Below are 18045 nucleotides of genomic sequence, written 5' to 3'. Positions count from 1 at the left end.
ATAAGCCCTCATACAGCTATGGGAACGGAAATATATAAAAGTTATGGCTCAAGCAAAAACGAAAAAACCTCCAGTATCCTAAGAGTTGAAGCCCAACCTCTGACAGCTCGGTTGTTTTCCTTTTCATTTCCTTTTCATTGTTTTATTTTATTTTAAAAAATTTCACCTGCAAATTTAGGATTTGGAAAATTGCATTTATAAAGAAGAAGGCAACCACTGTGGATGTTGTGTGTCTGATTTAATGTGATTTCAAGGATTAATGCTTTACTCATTGTTTTCCTGTCAGCATTTCATCAGATGAATTCTCAATTTGCTGGATGATAGAAAGTCCCAATAAAAGATAGAACTGTACAGCAAAAATTCTGAATACCTATTATCCTTTTAGTTTAGAGCTACAGAATAATTAGTTTTATTCACATAGTTATATGAGAGATCCTTTCATGTGAAAAGAAAAGATTCTTCCCTGCCGCCCCCCCCCCCCCCCCCCAAAAAAATAAAATAAAATATTTTTAGGATTTCATCCAGTGTTTGGGTAGTGGAGCCAGTACAGATGTTCTTGTTCTAACTAGTTATCTATGTGATCCATCAGTATTTGATCACTGGTAAATTCTAGATAGATTTACCTTTTTGACTACCCCCTCCAATCAGCTGTTCTGCAGAAGCTCCAGTGCCGGAATAACAGAACTCCGTCCATTTTGTAGTGGATCATGCTTGTAACGGCAGCATTGCTCCCGTTCACTTCAGTGAGAGCAGTGATGCAGTTGCAAGCTCCATCCTCTACATCAGCGGTCCCCAACCGGACCGGGCCCTGGAAGATTGTATTGCCGCGGCCCAGGCAAACAGAGGAGTGGAGACGCCAGGAGCATGTGCGCCCGACACGCGCATCACACACAGCGAACGGCCATACAGCGGGAAGGAAGAAGAGCGTTCCTTTCTTCCAACTGTGATGCCGGCCAGGCACTGCAACCAATGAGGAGAGAGTGGGCGAAGGAGGGGAGGGACTGTGGCCACTGTGCCACCAATGATAATTAACCAGAGGACCTTTCATGGGTCCGGACTTTATTAACTAAGTAGCAGGACATGTAGAGCGGCGCCCAGGGATCTCCCTGCACTTACTATTATTCCTGGGCCCCGCTCCGTTCGCCAGCTGTGGCCCCCATTACATTCTCCGACCGCCCAACGTAAATTTATGTGGCGGACAGGCATTTAAAAATGGTGCATGCAGCGGGCACCATGTCAATCGGGTGTTTGCCATTTTAAAAAAACTCGACCACGGCATTTGGATGCCCTAAAACCCTGAAGTGCATACTTCCGGGTGTGCTCCGGCTTCCCCCAGCAGGGATCATGGAGCCGGAGTGTGTATGCGGCAGCCCCTGTCCTCCTGTGTGACAGGAAGCTGCTGCGTATTAGTTTCTATGGAGCCCCTATGGAAACTGTTAAAAAAAAAAAAGTATATTTAACATAAAAAAATTCCCCTACTTTCCCCAAAATGTAAATTAAACGATGTAAACAATAAAAAAATACACATCATGAGCATCTCCGTGTGAGAAAACGCCCACACTTTTAAAATATAAAAATATTTTTCCCATACGGCGAAACAGATAAAAAAAGTCAAAATGTCCCGATTTGCTGTGTATTGGTTGCTTCACCTCCCACAAAAAAACTAAATAAAAAGTGATAATAAAGTCATACAAACCCAAATGGTGTCATTGAAAAGTACAGATTGCCCTGCAAAAAATGAGCCCTCAAACAGCTCTGTACACATAACAAAAACGTTATAGTGGTCAGAATATGGCGATGAAGAGAAGAAAAAATTTTTTTCAAAGTTTTTATTTTTTCTGTATTAAAATGCAAGAAAAACTATATGTACAGTTAGGTCCATATATATTTGGACACTGACACAAATTTAGTGTTTTTTACATGTTTAATAAAACATTCAAGTTATAGTTATATAATGTACATGGACATAAAGTCCAGACTTTTAGCTTTCATTTGAGGGTATCCACATTAAAATTGGATGAAGTGTTTAGGTGTTTCAGCTCCATTACATGTGGCACCCTGTTTTAAAGGGACCAAAAGTAATTGGACAATTGACTCAAAGACTGTTTCGTGGGCAATTCCTTCATTATTACATTCTCAATTAAGCACATAAAGGCCTGGAGTTGATTTGAGGTCAGGTGCTTGCATTTTGAAGATTTTGCTGAGAAGTAAGCATGTGGTCAAAGGAGCTCTCCATGCAGGTGAAACAAGCCATCCTTCATCTGTGAAAACAGAAAAAACCCATCTGAGAAATTGCTACACTATTAGGAGTGACAAAATCTACAGTTTGGTCCATCCTGAGAAAGAAAGAAAGCACTGGTGACCTCAACAATGCAAAAAGACCTGGACACCCACGGAAGACAACAGTGGTGGATGATCGCAGAATAATTACCATGGTGAACGGAAAACCCTTCACAACAGCCAACCAAGTGAACAACTCTCTCCAGGATATAGGTGTGACAATATCCAAATCTACCATAAAGAGAAGACTGCATGAAAGTAAATACAGAGGGGTCCCTGCACGGTGCAAGCCACTCATAAGCCTCAAAAATATGAAGGCTAGATTGACTTTGCTAAAAAAAAAAACACCTTAAAAAAACAGCCCACTTCTGGAAGAACATTCTTTGGACAGATGAAACCAAGATCAACCTCTACCAGAATGATGGAAAGAAAAAAGTATGGCTAAGGCAAGGTACAGCTCATGATCCAAAGCATACCACATCATCTGTAAAACATGGCGGAGGCAGTGTGATGGCTTGGGCATGCATGGCTGCCAGTGGCACTGGGTCCCTAGTGTTTATTGATGATGTGACACAGGACAGAAGCAGCCGGATGAATTCTGGGGTTTTCAGAGACATGCTGTGTGCTCAAATGCAGCCAAACTGATTGGTCGGCGTTTCATAATATAGATAATGACCCAAAACATAAAGCCAAAGAAACCCAGGAGTTTATTTAAGCAAAGAAGTGGAATATTCTTGAATGGCCAAGTCAGTCACCTGATCTGAATCCAATAGAGCAGGGATGGCCAACCTGCGGCTCTCCAGCTGTTGCAAAACTACAACTTCCAGTCTGCCTATAGCTATTAGCCTACAGCAGGGCATGGTGGGAGTTGTAGTTTTACAACAGCTAGAGAGCCGCAGGTTGGCCAGCCCTACAATAGAGCATGCATTTCACTTGTTAAATACTAAACTTCAGACAGAAAGGCCCACAAAAAAAACCAGCAACTGAAAGCCGCTGCAGTAAAGGCCTGGCTGAGCATTAAAAAGGAGGAAACACAGCGTCTGGTGATGTCCATGAGTTCAAGACTTCAGGCAGTCATTACCAACAAAGGGTTTTCAACCAAGTATTAGAAATTAACATTTTATTTACAATTCTTTAATTTTTCCAAGCCCCTGAAATGAAGGGATTGAGTTTAAAAAATGCTTTAGCTCCTCATATTTTTATTCAATCATTTTGTTCAACCCACTGAATTAAAGCTGAAAGTCTGAACTTCACCTGCATCTGAATTGTTTGGTTCAAAATCCATTGTGTTTATGTACAGAGCAAAAATTAGAAAAAGGTTGTCTCTGTCCAAATATATATGGTCCTAACTGTTTATAGTATCGCCCTAATCATACTGATCTGGAGAATAAAAGTAACAAGTCAGTCTTACTGCATAGGAAATAATGTGAACAAAAAAAAACTGTGGTGGAATGTTTTGGTTTTTTATTTATTATTCCATGACCTTTTGGAATTTTGTTCCGCTTCCCACCACATTTTATGCAACTGTAAATGAATGAATTAAAAAGTGCATCTATTTCCGCCAAAAAAAAAAAAGAAGCCCTCATACAGCTATGTGAATGAAAATACAAAGTTATGGTTTTGGGAAGGCTGGGATTAAAAAACGAAAATTTACCGGCTATTAAGGGGTTAAAATTACAAATGTTTGTAATATTCTGCCACAGTAATAACAAACTATTTATATTGTTAGCAATCAGAAGAAGAGTCTTGATCTGCACATCCGTCGGCACCACACCGGGGAGATGTTCAAATGCAACCTTTGCCAGTATTCCACCCCCGACAAGCAGTTGCTACATAAACATACTAAGAAGCATCACGCCAATGAGGATCTCCAGCTCTCCAGCAAGCAACTTCCCACCAGCTGACAAGTATCTAGTTCAGCACCCGTCACCCGCCATATTTTAATGCATTGAGGCTTTTTCGGAGACCTTGTTTTATAGTATCTGTATGTTATTAGTAAAGAAGTGTGGATGGCATTTCATTTACTTTGTTGCCACAATAATAATGTGTTTTTTTGGAGCCAATTACATGGCTCAGGATACATACAAGATGTTAATCACTTTGCCCTGTTGAATCTGTAGTTCTAATGAGACCACATTATTTTCTTGGTGATCTTGCAAATGAAAATAAGGATTAACAGCCTTCTGTTGTCTGCCTCAATCTGCCCATACCACCCCGCTTTGTCATTCTAATAAAGGAGTTATGCCATGAAAAATACTCGTACTTTTTTCAAACCAGCACCTGGATCTGAATACTTTTGTGATTGCATGTAAATAAAAATAGAAAGAGCTACAGAGGAAAGGACACCCCCTGAGCTGCCAGGCTGAAATAAATCTAGCAGCACATTTGGAGCAATGAATGGGGAGATCTCTGGTTCCATTAGGTACAGGGATGGTTCTGGCTTTGTTAGAAATAGATTGTCATGTACTATATGATGTCTGATTTTAATTTTTCACATCAATCATGGCATAACCCCTGTAAGCTACATGTTCCAATTTGATTGTATTGACTAATGCTTTGCAATCTACCAGAAGGCATATATGTTTTATAGGCTTCAATTAATGGAGCTGTCAGGGCTCAAATGCTACCTTGAGGACTGTTTATGGCAGAAAAGGCCAAGCTTAGAAGATCTTTGTATCTTCTATTATAAACTCCTAAATCCTAGCTCTGGGACTCTGCTGATGGCGAGCCCAGAGTGTGGTCTTCAACATATGCTCATTAGGTTAAGTGGTCACTCTGTGTGGACAGAGTGGCGCCTCCTGGACTCACTAGCACTGATAAGTGAATCTGTAATCCAGAATTTAAAAGGGTTCTCCCTCAATCTAAACTTATCAGCTGTCCAAAAGATAGGTGAAGTGTCTGACTGTTGAGAACTCCACCATTCACGAAAACATGGGTCCTGTTTCTCCTATGTGAATGGAGAGGGGGTTAAGCATGCATGTCGATGTGCCGTTCATCTCTATTGGACAGCCATATATAGCCATGCACTGTACCCCGCTATATTCAGCAGTTTCATAGAGTGAATAAAGCACTAGTGCACATGCTTGACCAACGTGCTATTCAAATGAGGGACATATGACGCCTGTTCTCATAAACACTGGAGATCCCAGCGGTTGGAGCCAACGATTAGACTCTTAGAACCTCTCTTGTGGAAAGTATTTTAAAATGTACATGTTCTGGTTTAAACTAAAAAAATACATGGATATTAATTGCTGCTTGTACTTACATACTGCCCTCCTAGCGGGTGGCATATGGGTCCTGACAGATCCACGTAAATTTCTAAGTTATAATAGAACTGATGCCAAGATGTGCCCCCCACAGACAGAAGTGTTCACGTGTGAGCGCACTAATAAGCCAATAACTATACTTATCCGTTTTGTTTTAATGTTCATGTTGTCTGCTAATTTATCCCTTAGCATTCCCCATGCCGTTCATTATTCAGCCCTGCACATTTACAAAGCAGTACATGTAGATTTGAACCTCTTCTGGGCTCTCATAATGAAAGCAGGGTTTATACCAGTTTCAACAATAGTCGAATTAATTAAAAAGAATACAAAGCTTGTGATGATTACTGCCATGCCAGATTTATTTTACAATTTAACAAGAATTATCCATATGTACAGCAGATGCAGGATTAACAGTAAGCTACAGACAAGCATCGCATTTCAGGTTTTAGTACTCGCCTGTGATTTTGACATTTTAATAAATTATTTTTTTATTTTTTAAGTGATAAACAATTTCTAGAACAATTTCCAAAATAGTGTCTATATAATAATATTCATAAAACAGTTGTCTATTAAAAAGTATGCATTTATTCAAATTTGTAGTTTTAATACAGATTAGCTTCTCAGTTTTGCCATTTTCTAGCTTGGGTTTGTTAACAGGAGAGGTAGTCCTATGATATAGGTTGCAAACCTCCTGTAGGAAAAAGTTATGCCTATTACAGTTCTCTTTCCAAAAAGAAGGCCTGCTTAAAAGGTCGAGCATTGACTTCTAGGACTGCTACCTTACATCTGGTGGCACTAAAGAATTAGCTTTACTTTCTTTTTGGGAAGAAAGCTACTTTTTATAAAGAATACGGCAATGTCATTGTCAGTTCAACATCCGCTGGCTCTTAGTTGGTCCAATTCTTCTTGTTTGTATGTGAAAGAATGATCAAGCCATTCACAGATATTTTCTATAGTGTGTACACTTGGAATTGTCTTTGACTGTTGGAAGGCTCTTTTCCATCTAAACCATCTATCACATCTTTAGGTTTGATGTTTTTTGTATAGCAGGCCTATCACTCTTATAAGTACCATATTTTTCGCCCTATAAGACGCACTGGCCCATAAGACGCACCTAGGTTTTAGAAGAGGACAATAAGAAAAAAAATTTTTTCATTAGACCTAAGGTCAGACCACCAATCAGATCCCCCAATGTTAATAAGACCCCAATCAGACCACTAATCAAACCCCCAATGTGAATGACCCCCAATCAGACCTCAGATAAGGGCCCCAATGTGAATGCCACCCATGCCTCCTCTCATCAGCCCCCCACGCCTCCTCTCATCATCCCCCCATGCCTCGGCACGTACACAGGAGCAAGCATGTGTAGCAGGAAAGCCTGCTCCGCCCCTCATCTGCCTGCTCCCGCGCTCCCACCAACGTTCTCACCGCAAATCTGCCGGCCGATACCTGCCAACCTCCAGACGGGGCCGGCCGTTCTCCATCACCGTGCACCAGCCACACCACCTGACCCTAAAACCCAGCGGCCGTCCCGATCAACAAAGCACACGCCGCGGACGCCGGGCTCTCCCTCTCTAGGTACATGGATGTCTGTTACATCGCAGGCTGCTGTTTCTATGCCTGTCTTCTGGCATGAATAAAGAGGTCAATCTATAGCAGCTACGAGGCTGCCGCAGATTATAGACTGTTGCACGGCCAGTGGGAGGATGCTCCAAATCTATGAGAGGCCTGCACCTCTACATAAATGTGGTGTATTGTACTTGTAAGAGACAAAAGGACGGCACTGACCGATGCATGCTGAAACAATTTCTTTATTCCTGGTAGAGAGCGGACAACATACACGCGTGCTCCAGCTGAGTTAGGCGACGGCCGTTTCGCACCTCAGTGCTTCGTCTGGCCAGACGAAGCACTGAGGTGCGAAACGGCCGTCGCCTAACTCAGCTGGAGCACGCGTGTATGTTGTCCGCTCTCTACCAGGAATAAAGAAATTGTTTCAGCATGCATCGGTGAGTGCCGTCCTTTTGTCTCTTACAAGTACAATATTATTGAAGCAGTAACTGCCTGGTTACATGTTGGACATAGCACCACCGGCAGCGCCTATGCCGCATATGTATACCCGCCAAGTACCCCGGTGACGAGTGTATGATACAAAAGGGATCCATTTTTGTTTAAGTGCAGTGCCACTCTTACCTTCACTACAATCGCAAATAAATGTGGTGTATCCTCTGGCGGCACAAGGGGAATCAAGACCAGCAAAGAAAACGCCAGTCTTTATAAAGGTCCCCCCTTGTTTTTCACATGTACTTGCTGTGCACCTAAAAACTGCATTGTGAAGCCACATGCATTAGTCCCACCGACACTGGCACCCTAAACCAGGGAAATTTCACAATCTTGCCTAAACCAGGCATAACAGTATATTCCAGAATCATACTTTTTTTTATATAACCGTTTCTCGCTGGTTTCCTGTTTTTTAGTCTGAGAGCATAATTCTAAAGAGATCCAATTTATTTGGACACTGAAATATTTCAAGATATTTGTGTAATTCTTTCCAGATGACTAAGGTCTTCAGTATTAACATTATGAATGTAGACAAAGATTTCAGCTGCAGGGCAGTGCATTCTGCACAGACTAATTTAAATGAGATGTGTACATGTTTTTGCAGAAACGGTGTGTATTATATTTTCATGAATTGATTGTAAATGTACATGCATAAGGATAAATATAGTCCATACCCTATGATGTGACCAAAGAGGCACATAGACTCTTGTGCACACAATATCTGATGTTTTCGGCCAAACGAGTGTATGCTTTAGCATACTTTTTTTTTCTACTGGATGACTGCACTTTGTATACAGTCAGCCACTAAGAGAAATGTGTACTGTACGGTATGTTTTTTTTTGTAATGTTTCTTATGCCTCCATTTGAGATCTACATCAGAAAATCTTCCTGATGTATACCGCCGATGAAGGAGTCCCTGGGTGCACAGAACATAATCCTGGCCAAACATTTATTTTCTGCCCTCTTAGGCCTGACACACACAAGCGAATTCAGTGTGAGAAACTCGCTGCATGTGGCAGTGAGAGTTCCCGTTCTGAACATAATGCTGTAGACTGCAGGTCTCACAGGGACACACAGCCTTATAAATATTTATAACGCTGTGGGACCCTGTCAGATTAGCAGAGTTTAGAACGGGAACTCTCACTGCCACACGCACCTATATCCAGAACGGAGCCCGGCAAGGTGGTGGCTGGAGGACTCCGGTCTGGCCACCACGAAGCCAGCTCCCCATTGAAGTGAATGGCTCCCATTCACTTCTATGGGCTCAACCAAAATAGCTGAGCTAGCGCTTGTCTATTTTCGGCGGCTCCATAGAAAATTAATGGAGGGCGGCCGAGCATGCTCAGTGTGCCCTCCTTCTCTTTCAGGGCTCCGTTCTTGATATAGGTGCGGGTCCCAGCGGTGGGACCTGCATCTCTAAGAGACAATGGTCGCATATCCTAGCGATATGCCCCCATTGTCTGTCATGAGACAACCTCTTTAATTCCTGGGGAACCCCTTTAAAGGGGTTTTCAATCTCAGCATTTGTAGCATATTATTATTATTATTATGAATTATTTCAACTGGTTAATTCTGGCCTAGCGCTGTATTTTTTACTGAAAAGTGTTAAAGGGGTTGTGAAGGAGGTCATAAATATCTGATCATCGGGGGTACAGCACCACCGCCAATCAGCTGTTTGAAGAGCAGTGTAATTAATTCACTTGAATGGAGCGAGTACTTGTAATTACACTACACCGCCGCTGCAAGGGAGACAGCGCTCATAGTAATGAAGAGGAAGATCCTTCTCTTCAAACAGCTGATCGGCAGGGTTGCCGGATATCGGACCCTCGCCAATCAGATATTGATGACCTATCCAGAGGATAGGTTATCAATGTATACTGCCTGCACAGCCTCTTTAACTATTTCGCAAGCATCTTTGAGCAGGTTGAAATCAGTTTGCCATCTGTATTGTGAACATGATAGCTTGGTGGTGTCTTCTGGGAAACCCCTGACTATCCTCCAGGGGCGGATTGGGCATATACCTTACAGGGAAATTTCCTGGTGGGCCCGATGCCCAGGGGGCTGACCAAGCTCTCCTCTCTGCCATTGGCTTACATAATGAGCTCTCAGCAGTAATTAAAGCTGTGAGAATCAGGTTCTCATATATAGGTGACTGCACATGCCTTCCTGAATTCAACTGCTGTGGTCCCCTGCTTCATATCTTAATCAGAGACAACTGGTGGAAGAGGACAGAAAATGGCATCTATTGAAGGACACCACAAAGGGACAGATTTTGGGGCAATATATTGTGCTGCACTGTGGGACGGTATTTTGCGCTATGGTATTGCTTGCCCCACCTACTTCTGTTGCCTTTCCTTCTATCAATTTGGACCCACTTACATGGGGCCACTTTTAGTTTTTTTTCCAGGGCCACTTTCATTTCCCAGTCCGCCCATGCTATCCTCTAATGTTCTCTAGTGCGGAAGCACTATTTTTTCTTTATAGGCAGCACATTGTGAGATCATAGCCTATGTTAGCATAATTTAAGGATAGGTCATCAATATTAAAACACCAGAAACCCCATTAAATAGCACTGCATCCCTTCACTATGAGGATCAGTGGGTGTCTATCCCCCACTTATGAGAAATGAATTACATATCTTAGTGATATACCGTCACTTCCTATAGTGGGAAAACCTCTTGGGGTGAGTTCACATCACCATTTAGCTTTCTGTTCCTCTGATCCGACAGAAGTACAGAAAACAAAAATGGATCCGTTATTTGGAGCATCAGTTTGTGTCACGTTGTCAGAGATAAGTTATTTTTAGCGGGAGAAAAAGTCCTGCAAAAAGCACTTTTTTCTCTCCTCAAAAATAACTGATCTCTGATGGATGTGACACAAACTGATCATAACTGATGCTCCACATAACAGATCTGGGTTTTTTCGTGTTCTTCTGACGGATCAGAAACTAAACGGTGATGTGAACTCACTTTGTGACCTGCATATCCAATGTATACAAATCGCTCCTGGACATGATGATGAAGATGATGATGATGATGATCACTAAGGAGCATGGATGATCCACAGCTCTAATAACTGTACAGTAAGTTGTGCAGCTGTGTTTCCATGATAAACCAGGGAAAGAAGGTACACATCATATAGCTGTTTCCAGATTGTTACTTCCTAATCTTTCACTTGTAGCTTTTTCTGTTTCCTTACTGGGTTCCTGAACACTTCACGTATGACACCTCTCCTGCATCCCAAGGCCAGAGGGTAACCACCAACCTCTTCCTCTGTTACCGCTGTGTATGGTTTCAGTTCATTGACATCCTTAGCCCTCTCTGTAATCTGTTTGTTAAACCGTATCCTGTCCCGGCATTCTCCAGTTTATTCAGATCTAAGTTCAGTAGCCAAACTTTTCATTTGTATGCAGCTGCTGATATTATTGTCTTTTTCAAGCAGATGTACATCTTGGAATACTGGTTAAAGATTACCCAGGATACATATCACATTAAAGCAATAGCATAGGAAGCAAGGAAATGATTCATATGTTGCATCACTGATCCAAATCTTAGAAGAGACAGTTTAATTCCGTAACAAATTCCTAAAATCCTAATCAGAGATGCAGAGCTCATTATTGTATAGTTAAGATGCTTTGTTGCATCTCATTACTTCTCATTATTTGAGCCTTCGGTAATGTGTGCAATTCATTTCCCCTGCAAAATGACAACCGCTGGCATGTGTATGTGTAGTGCCCTGGAGCAGGGAGTACTTTGACAGTTGGACATTTGCCTATATCCCCTATGCAAAGTTAAAACTTCTTACTTTATTTCTCTTGAAAGGGTTAACTTATACTATTTATTACTGTGTTACTGCATTTTATATATGTTCTGCCTCCAGCAGAGAGAGATTCATTTCAGTTCACGTCTATTTAATTTCTAAGGCTACTTTCACACTTGCGGCAGACTGATCTGGCAAGCAGTTCCATGGCCGGATCCGTCAGAACGGATGATAACGAAGATTGTTTTGCCGGATCCGTTGAAAAAGCGGATCCGTCTAATCCGTTATCTTCCGTTTTCAAACGGAAAGACGGATCCGGTATTCAAATTTTCACAGATCAAAGAGAATCAATCAGTTATGCAAATAGTACAGTGGCGATAAAAGGCAAGCGAAGGTCACTTACCCCTCAGATGCTCCCTCTGAAGATTGGAAAGATAATGCTCTAATCCTTGTTTCCTGCTGGAGAAGACGTCTTAGAGCCAGACGGCATCGTCAGCGTCGCTATTGGGTGCATCCAATAACCTCTGCAAGAATAAGAAGGGGAGCTTTTGAAACTCTTGTTTCCTGAATTGAGGGATTATCCAGAAAAGTTTTTTAATTACTTACGGATGAGCGTTGAAAGTTTTGATGATCTCTTACAACGGGTGTCACCTCAAATCCAAAGACAGGACACCACTTTCCGCCGCAGTGTTTCCCCAGCAGAACGCCCATTGCTGACCATAAGGTAAATAACATTTTAATATTATATATTGACACAAAATCTAGAGAGGTCCCTGTCCGGGAAGGGTTTATAATATAGCAAACAATTTTGACTATGCGGCTACTAACCACTCTTGTCCCAGACACTAAAACCTAACTTTTGCTTCTTTATTAAAACAAGTGAAAAAGGTATACACATGTGAGCTAACTGAAAAATTAAAACTAGCTATACCCCACCAAGTGCTCTTCAAGACTGGTATACAACGTAGAAGCGCAGGCGGGGGTGCACTGACCCGCACTGCCTTTCTCAGATCCCTGCTGTATTAGCTGAGGTTTTGCACTGTGCCTAATTACTAATAACCCCACAAGATTGAGGCGTAAGTGGTGGATCAAAGCCTGTTCACACTGAATGTCTGACACTACGCGCATAGAGTACAGTCTAGCACCGGTGAAGTACAGCAAATAAAACCTAAATTCCACCCACCAACATGTTTCGCCAGCTAATCTGGCTTCATCAGGGGTAGTGGGCAGACTGCGTGGAGGGTTATTAGTAATTAGGCACAGTGCAAAACCTCAGCTAATACAGCAGGGATCTGAGAAAGGCAGTGCGGGTCAATGCACCCCCGCCTGCGCTTCTACGTTGTCGTCCCCGGCAACAAGAAAAACAAAACACAAAATTAGTCTTAAAAATACTTTTTTTTAGGACATCAAAAATGGTTTACTATTTGATTGAACCTGCCACAACAACAATAAAAAAAATTGATGTTAACTATCTGTAGCAGTGACCCACTTCAACCAGACAGAAAACCAATTTTGACTAAAAAGCAGACGTAAGCAGTATACAAATTAAATACGATATACTTACAACACTCATCCCGTTGACTTTGACTGAGGTCGTCCCAATTAGGCACTATCGCTTCACAAATCTGGAGCTCGGAAGAGCCGGGTTGCGTGATGGTCTGCGTGGCGGTCTGTGTGGTCCCACCATGGTGGTCGGTCCTCCACCATTTGGATGAGGAGGTCGTTGTCGATCCAAAAACCGCAGATGTCCTCCTCATCCGTTCTGGTGGAGCCTCGGGAACCTAAAAAAAACTTGCAATTTTTAACATAATGTTTGAAACATTTGGAATTATAAAGACTTTATTTGAAAATACTCACACGAGCACGACCGCCGCGTGCTCCCCGACTTCCTCTGGCTGAGGCTCGATGACCTCGCTCTGAGTCAACAGGACAAGCTGACTGTAATAAAATAAAATAAAAAATTACAAACATACACAACAGATTTATGAGATTAAAAAAAACAAAAAAAAAAAATACCGCATGCTGTTCTCCACCCCCGACTTCCTCCTCTCCTGCCGTCCCTTGGCCAGGAAGCATCTCCTCCACAGATGATGACTGTGAAATAAAAAAATGAAATTTTTTACAATACTGTCATACTATTGCAATGGGTAATGCTTCAAAACTTGACATACTGTATCATGTCGACGACGTCGTGTTGGAGGAGAGCTCCTGGCCTTACTTGAAGATGATGTGCCTGTAGAAAAAAAAAAAATTTGATTTGAACTATTTATAATACAACACACCCACAAAAATATTACTTACTGGACATTATTTTTGTATGGAGTTGCAAAAAATGTGGCGTTCAGGCTGTCTATTTCACAGGCAAGATTGGTTGCATGCAGTCTTTAGAGCAGGCTGGCAAGCGGGCTTGTGGGCAAGGCAGTCAGGCAGGGTGTTCTGGCTCAGAACTCTTTTTTTCTTTTGGCCTACATTAGAAAAAAATAACAATAGGAGTGTTATTCATGTGTTACTCCTATCATCCACTATGTACTTAAACCACCTGCAATGCCTATGCAAAAGTACATAGGGCCCGCAGGTGGTACAAGTACATAGTGGATTCTAGGAGTGGTAGTAAACAGGACTACTACCCCTATCATCCACTATGTAGTTGAACCACCTGCAGTCCCTATGCAAAAGTACATAGGGCCCGCCGGTGTTACAAGTACATAGTGGATGCTAGAAGTAGTAGTCAACAGGACTACTACTCCTAGCATCACCTATGTACTACAGCTCCTATGTATAAGTACATAGGAGCTGCTTATATTTATTGTTGACCAACATAAAAAAAAAAAAAATGGTACTCACCTTTAATGGCGTCCTCCCTTCTCCCTCGCAGGCTGGAACGAAGAGACAAACAGAAAGCAGACTGCACCCACAGCTCCTCCTATTTGATTGCGCAGGCGCAGACTGCAAATCCGGATCGGTCAATCCGGCAAACGACGGAACTCTTTTGGACGGATCCGGCATTAATACGTTTCAATGGACATTAATGCCGGATCAGTCATTCCGGCAAGTCTTCATTTTTTTTGGGCCGGAGATAAAACCGTGGCATGCTACGGTTTTATCTTTTGCCTGATCAGTCAAGAAGACTAAACGGAAGACATCCTGATGCATCCTGAACGGATTGCTCTCCATTCAGAATGCATGGGGAGTTCTTTTCCGGCATTGAGCCCTTTTGACAGAACTTAGTGCCGGAAAATAAAAATGCAAGTTTGAAAGATTCATTCCGCTGCAATTTCTGTATTCCTGTAGTTATTAGTTAGGTAACAGCACCATCTAGCGGTGGTAAAAATGTATTGCACCTTGTTTTCTTGTTAATAAAGATTATTGCTTTGTGGGAGGTGCTAGGCATTGTGGGTAGTTAAAGGCATTCTGGAAAGGAGAAGCCCCAGTCTTCAGTCTACATACAGACTACAGGACATCAGCAGAGCTGTTCCATGCAGTTCTCCTTCTTAAACTCCACCATCTTTGTGCAAGTTTATCTGGTGAGTGAGATCTATCTTGTTTCAGGGACATTATGTTATGCAGAGCTGTTTAGCTAGGTATAAGTGTCACTAAGGGAGTTATTTCTGTTAGCTAGACATGCAGTTCTATTTTTAGGCAGCCATTGTGGACATCTGCTTTCTCTGTCAATGTATTACTGTACATGCTATTCTATAAGTTTTACTTACACAAGCCATTTTTATTCTTGTAGTTTTACCAATTAACAATTCTGTTGACCAATAAACAAGTTAGACTACAGAAAACACTCCTCTTATTTGGAAGACAGGAATGGTTTATGCTGAATGTCAGACTGCACACTGTGTGAACGTGTATGAAGACAGAACAGTAAAACAGATGCTAGTTAGTGTTGATCGAGCACCAAAGTGCTCGGGTGCTCTGGCCGAACACATCGGGATGCTCGGGTGCTCTACCGAGCACCCGAGTATAATGGAAGTCAATGCAAGAACCCGAGCATTAAACCAGGCACCCCCTGCTCTGAAGAAGAGAGGGTGTCTGGTTTACAGAAAAAGGTTAGAAATAGATGGAAACACCACCAAAATGTTTTAGAAACAGCATGGGGAGGACATCTGGGTGCATCTTGGATTCCTATTACCTATGACATACAATAGACAACCAGACAAAGGCTATAAGCCAAAAGCCAGGTATGTGCAAGCCAACAATCTATCCATGAGACAGATACAGTCAGCACACCTTACAATGGCAGCCTTGTGCACTATGAGACATTCAAAACCAGCTCTCATCTGACTGAGAGCCAGTAAATCTCAAAGTTGCTTTATATCTATTGGGTGGACCTACACACCTAGATCATTATTATTAGGGCGACAAAAAGATTTCTGATTGTCCTAACATAATGTTCAATAACCTTTCTATACAGTTTTCTCATGTAAACTCATTTGCATAAACATGGGCATATGGGAAAGACAAATTCGCGATTACAATATTTGCAATCTACACTACTCATGAACAGCGACATCTATTGGATTCATAGTCTTGTCATAAGACTATGAAACCAATAGATGGCGCTGTTCATGAGTCAAGAACAGCGCCATCTATTGGATTCATAGTCTTGTCATAAGACTATGAAACCAATAATACAGTATATAAAGCATCATCAATCCTTACATAAAGACGCACTACCATGAGACTTCATGACAATAAATCCACATGAACTCCGAAATGAGACACTGTACACATCCAGGAATACCTATAATAAAAATAAAACTTTAAACCACATCACCTGTATAGAAGGGGGAGGGTTAGGGGGGGAAGGAAAATGTTAAGGGAAAGGATTATTGCACTGTTTATATGTGTTTTATCTTTGTTTTCACTGCACATATTTGTAAAAAAGGAATATGACCTGTAATTTGATCCAATATGTACCTTTGAATGTAAATGTGCGAATTATATCAAAACCTAATAAAATGTATAAAAATAAAAAAAAGACTATGAAACCAATAGATGGAGCTGTTCATGAGTCATGAACAGCGCCATCTATTGGATTCATAGTTTTGTAAGACTTCATAAGACTATGAAACCAATAGATGGCAGTGTTCATGAATCATGAACAGCGTCATCTATTGGATTCATAGTCTTTTCATAAGACTGAATTCAATAAATGGCGCTGTTCATGGTGAGTGTTGATCGCGAATATTCTAATTGCAAATTTTTATTGCGAATTTTCCATGCAAATGGTGTTTCAGCTGAAAAACAAGAAGATTCAGCTAATTTGCATATGCCCACGATTATGCAAATGAGTTTACATGCGAAAACTGTATAGAAAGGTTATTCAATATTATGTTAGGACAATCAGAAATCTTTTTGTCACCCTAATGATAATGATCTAGGTGCGCAGGTCCACCCAAGCCATCCAACATTTATAAAGCAACTTTGAGTCTCATAATGCACAAGGCTGCCATTGTAAGGTATGCTGACTGTATCTGTCTCATGGATAGATTGTTGGCTTGCACATACTCGGCTTTTGGCATATAGCCTTTGTGTGGTTGTCTATTGTATGTCATAAGTAATGGGAGTCCAAGATGCATCCAGACATCCTTCCCATGCTGTTTCCAAACCATTTTGGTGGTGTTTCCATCAATTTCTAACCTTTTTCTGTGAACCAGACACCCTCTCATCTTCAGAGCAGGGGGTGCCTGGTTTAATGCTCAGACTTCCTATTGATTTTCATTGTGTTCAATTGTGCTCGAGCATGCACAGTATTTGGCCAAACACTGCGATGTGCCGAGCATGGCTCCATTATAACCTACAGGAGAAGTAAATTGGTTATGGTTTTCATTATAAGCTAGTTCATAATGTACCATTTCCCCCCTTTGTGGTGTTTGTAGACTTTGTTACTCAACAGGCAAGGATCAGAAACGATCCCAGTTTTTACTTTACATTGTCATGTCCCACTACCCCTGGTGTCAAACCTCATAAAACACCAGGAGCAGTCCACAAAACTAACATTGCCTCCGCAGGTTCTCCTTACAGGACATTTAAGTCTTCTCAAGAAGAGAACAAACTCAAAGATCTTACTAAAGAATTCCCCTTGCACAAGAAACCACATTCTCTCTCTATTAAAATGCAGAGCCTTTAGGGAGAAGTCTTTAGAGGACCGCAAAGAATTCCTCAGAGAAAACATCTGCTTCAGGTGCTGCACTACAACATCGCACTTCGCTAGGAACTTTAAGGTCATTGTGACATGCACAGAACGTGGTAGCACAGAACACAACACGGCTTTACACCCTGGACCACCCTCTCATATATCACCCCAAGCCGAGAAGCATGACGGGAAGCAGATAGACACTGACGTAGACACTGCAGTAGTCACTTCTCACTGTACTGAGATCTGTAAAGGACTCGCAGGAGGGAAGTCCTGCTCTAAAATCTGCCTTGTCAGAGTGTATCCGGGCGGTCACCGAGATAAGGTGATCAAGGTATACGTAATCTTAGATGACCAAAGCAACAGGTCTGTAGCTAAATCCACCTTCAACATTGTAGGGCCCAGTTCTCCCTACACCTTAAGGACGTGTTCAGTTACCGTTAAGACGGCGAGGAGGAAAGCAAGAGGGTACAAGGAGTAGTCTGTAGATGGTCAGACCTGCTTGTCACTGCCAACCATACTGGAGTGCAATCACATACC

General features: G+C 41.9%; 1 protein-coding gene and 1 long non-coding RNA gene across 5 annotated transcripts in view; one reads left to right on the top strand and one right to left on the bottom strand.

Moving 5' to 3' along the window:
- The window catches only part of LOC121001556 (gastrula zinc finger protein XlCGF57.1-like), a 61429-nt gene extending 56848 nt beyond the window's left edge, over nucleotides 1-4581 (top strand). For 2 of the 4 annotated variants that reach the window (XM_040432690.1, XM_040432689.1), the window contains exon 7: nucleotides 4010-4581. In XM_040432690.1, the coding sequence (XP_040288624.1) occupies nucleotides 4010-4184 (175 nt within the window). In that variant the 3' untranslated portion in view covers nucleotides 4185-4581. The remainder of the gene's footprint in view (nucleotides 1-4009) is intronic. The other 2 variants (XM_040432687.1, XM_040432688.1) reach the window with 1 other exon arrangement.
- An 8820-nt stretch (nucleotides 4582-13401) lies between these two features.
- On the bottom strand, nucleotides 13402-13819 carry LOC121001640. Its single transcript, XR_005779102.1, has 3 exons — nucleotides 13665-13819; nucleotides 13535-13596; nucleotides 13402-13457 (listed from the first exon to the last, which is right to left on the bottom strand). It is a non-coding gene; the product is annotated as an uncharacterized LOC121001640 (long non-coding RNA).
- Between the last annotated feature and the right edge of the window lie 4226 nt (nucleotides 13820-18045).

Source organism: Bufo bufo, chromosome 5, assembly GCF_905171765.1.
Source record: "Bufo bufo chromosome 5, aBufBuf1.1, whole genome shotgun sequence".
Classification (NCBI taxonomy): Eukaryota; Metazoa; Chordata; class Amphibia; order Anura; family Bufonidae; genus Bufo; species Bufo bufo.
The sequence above is the reverse complement of the archived record's forward strand: the minus strand, read 5'-3'. Positions and strand labels throughout refer to the sequence as shown.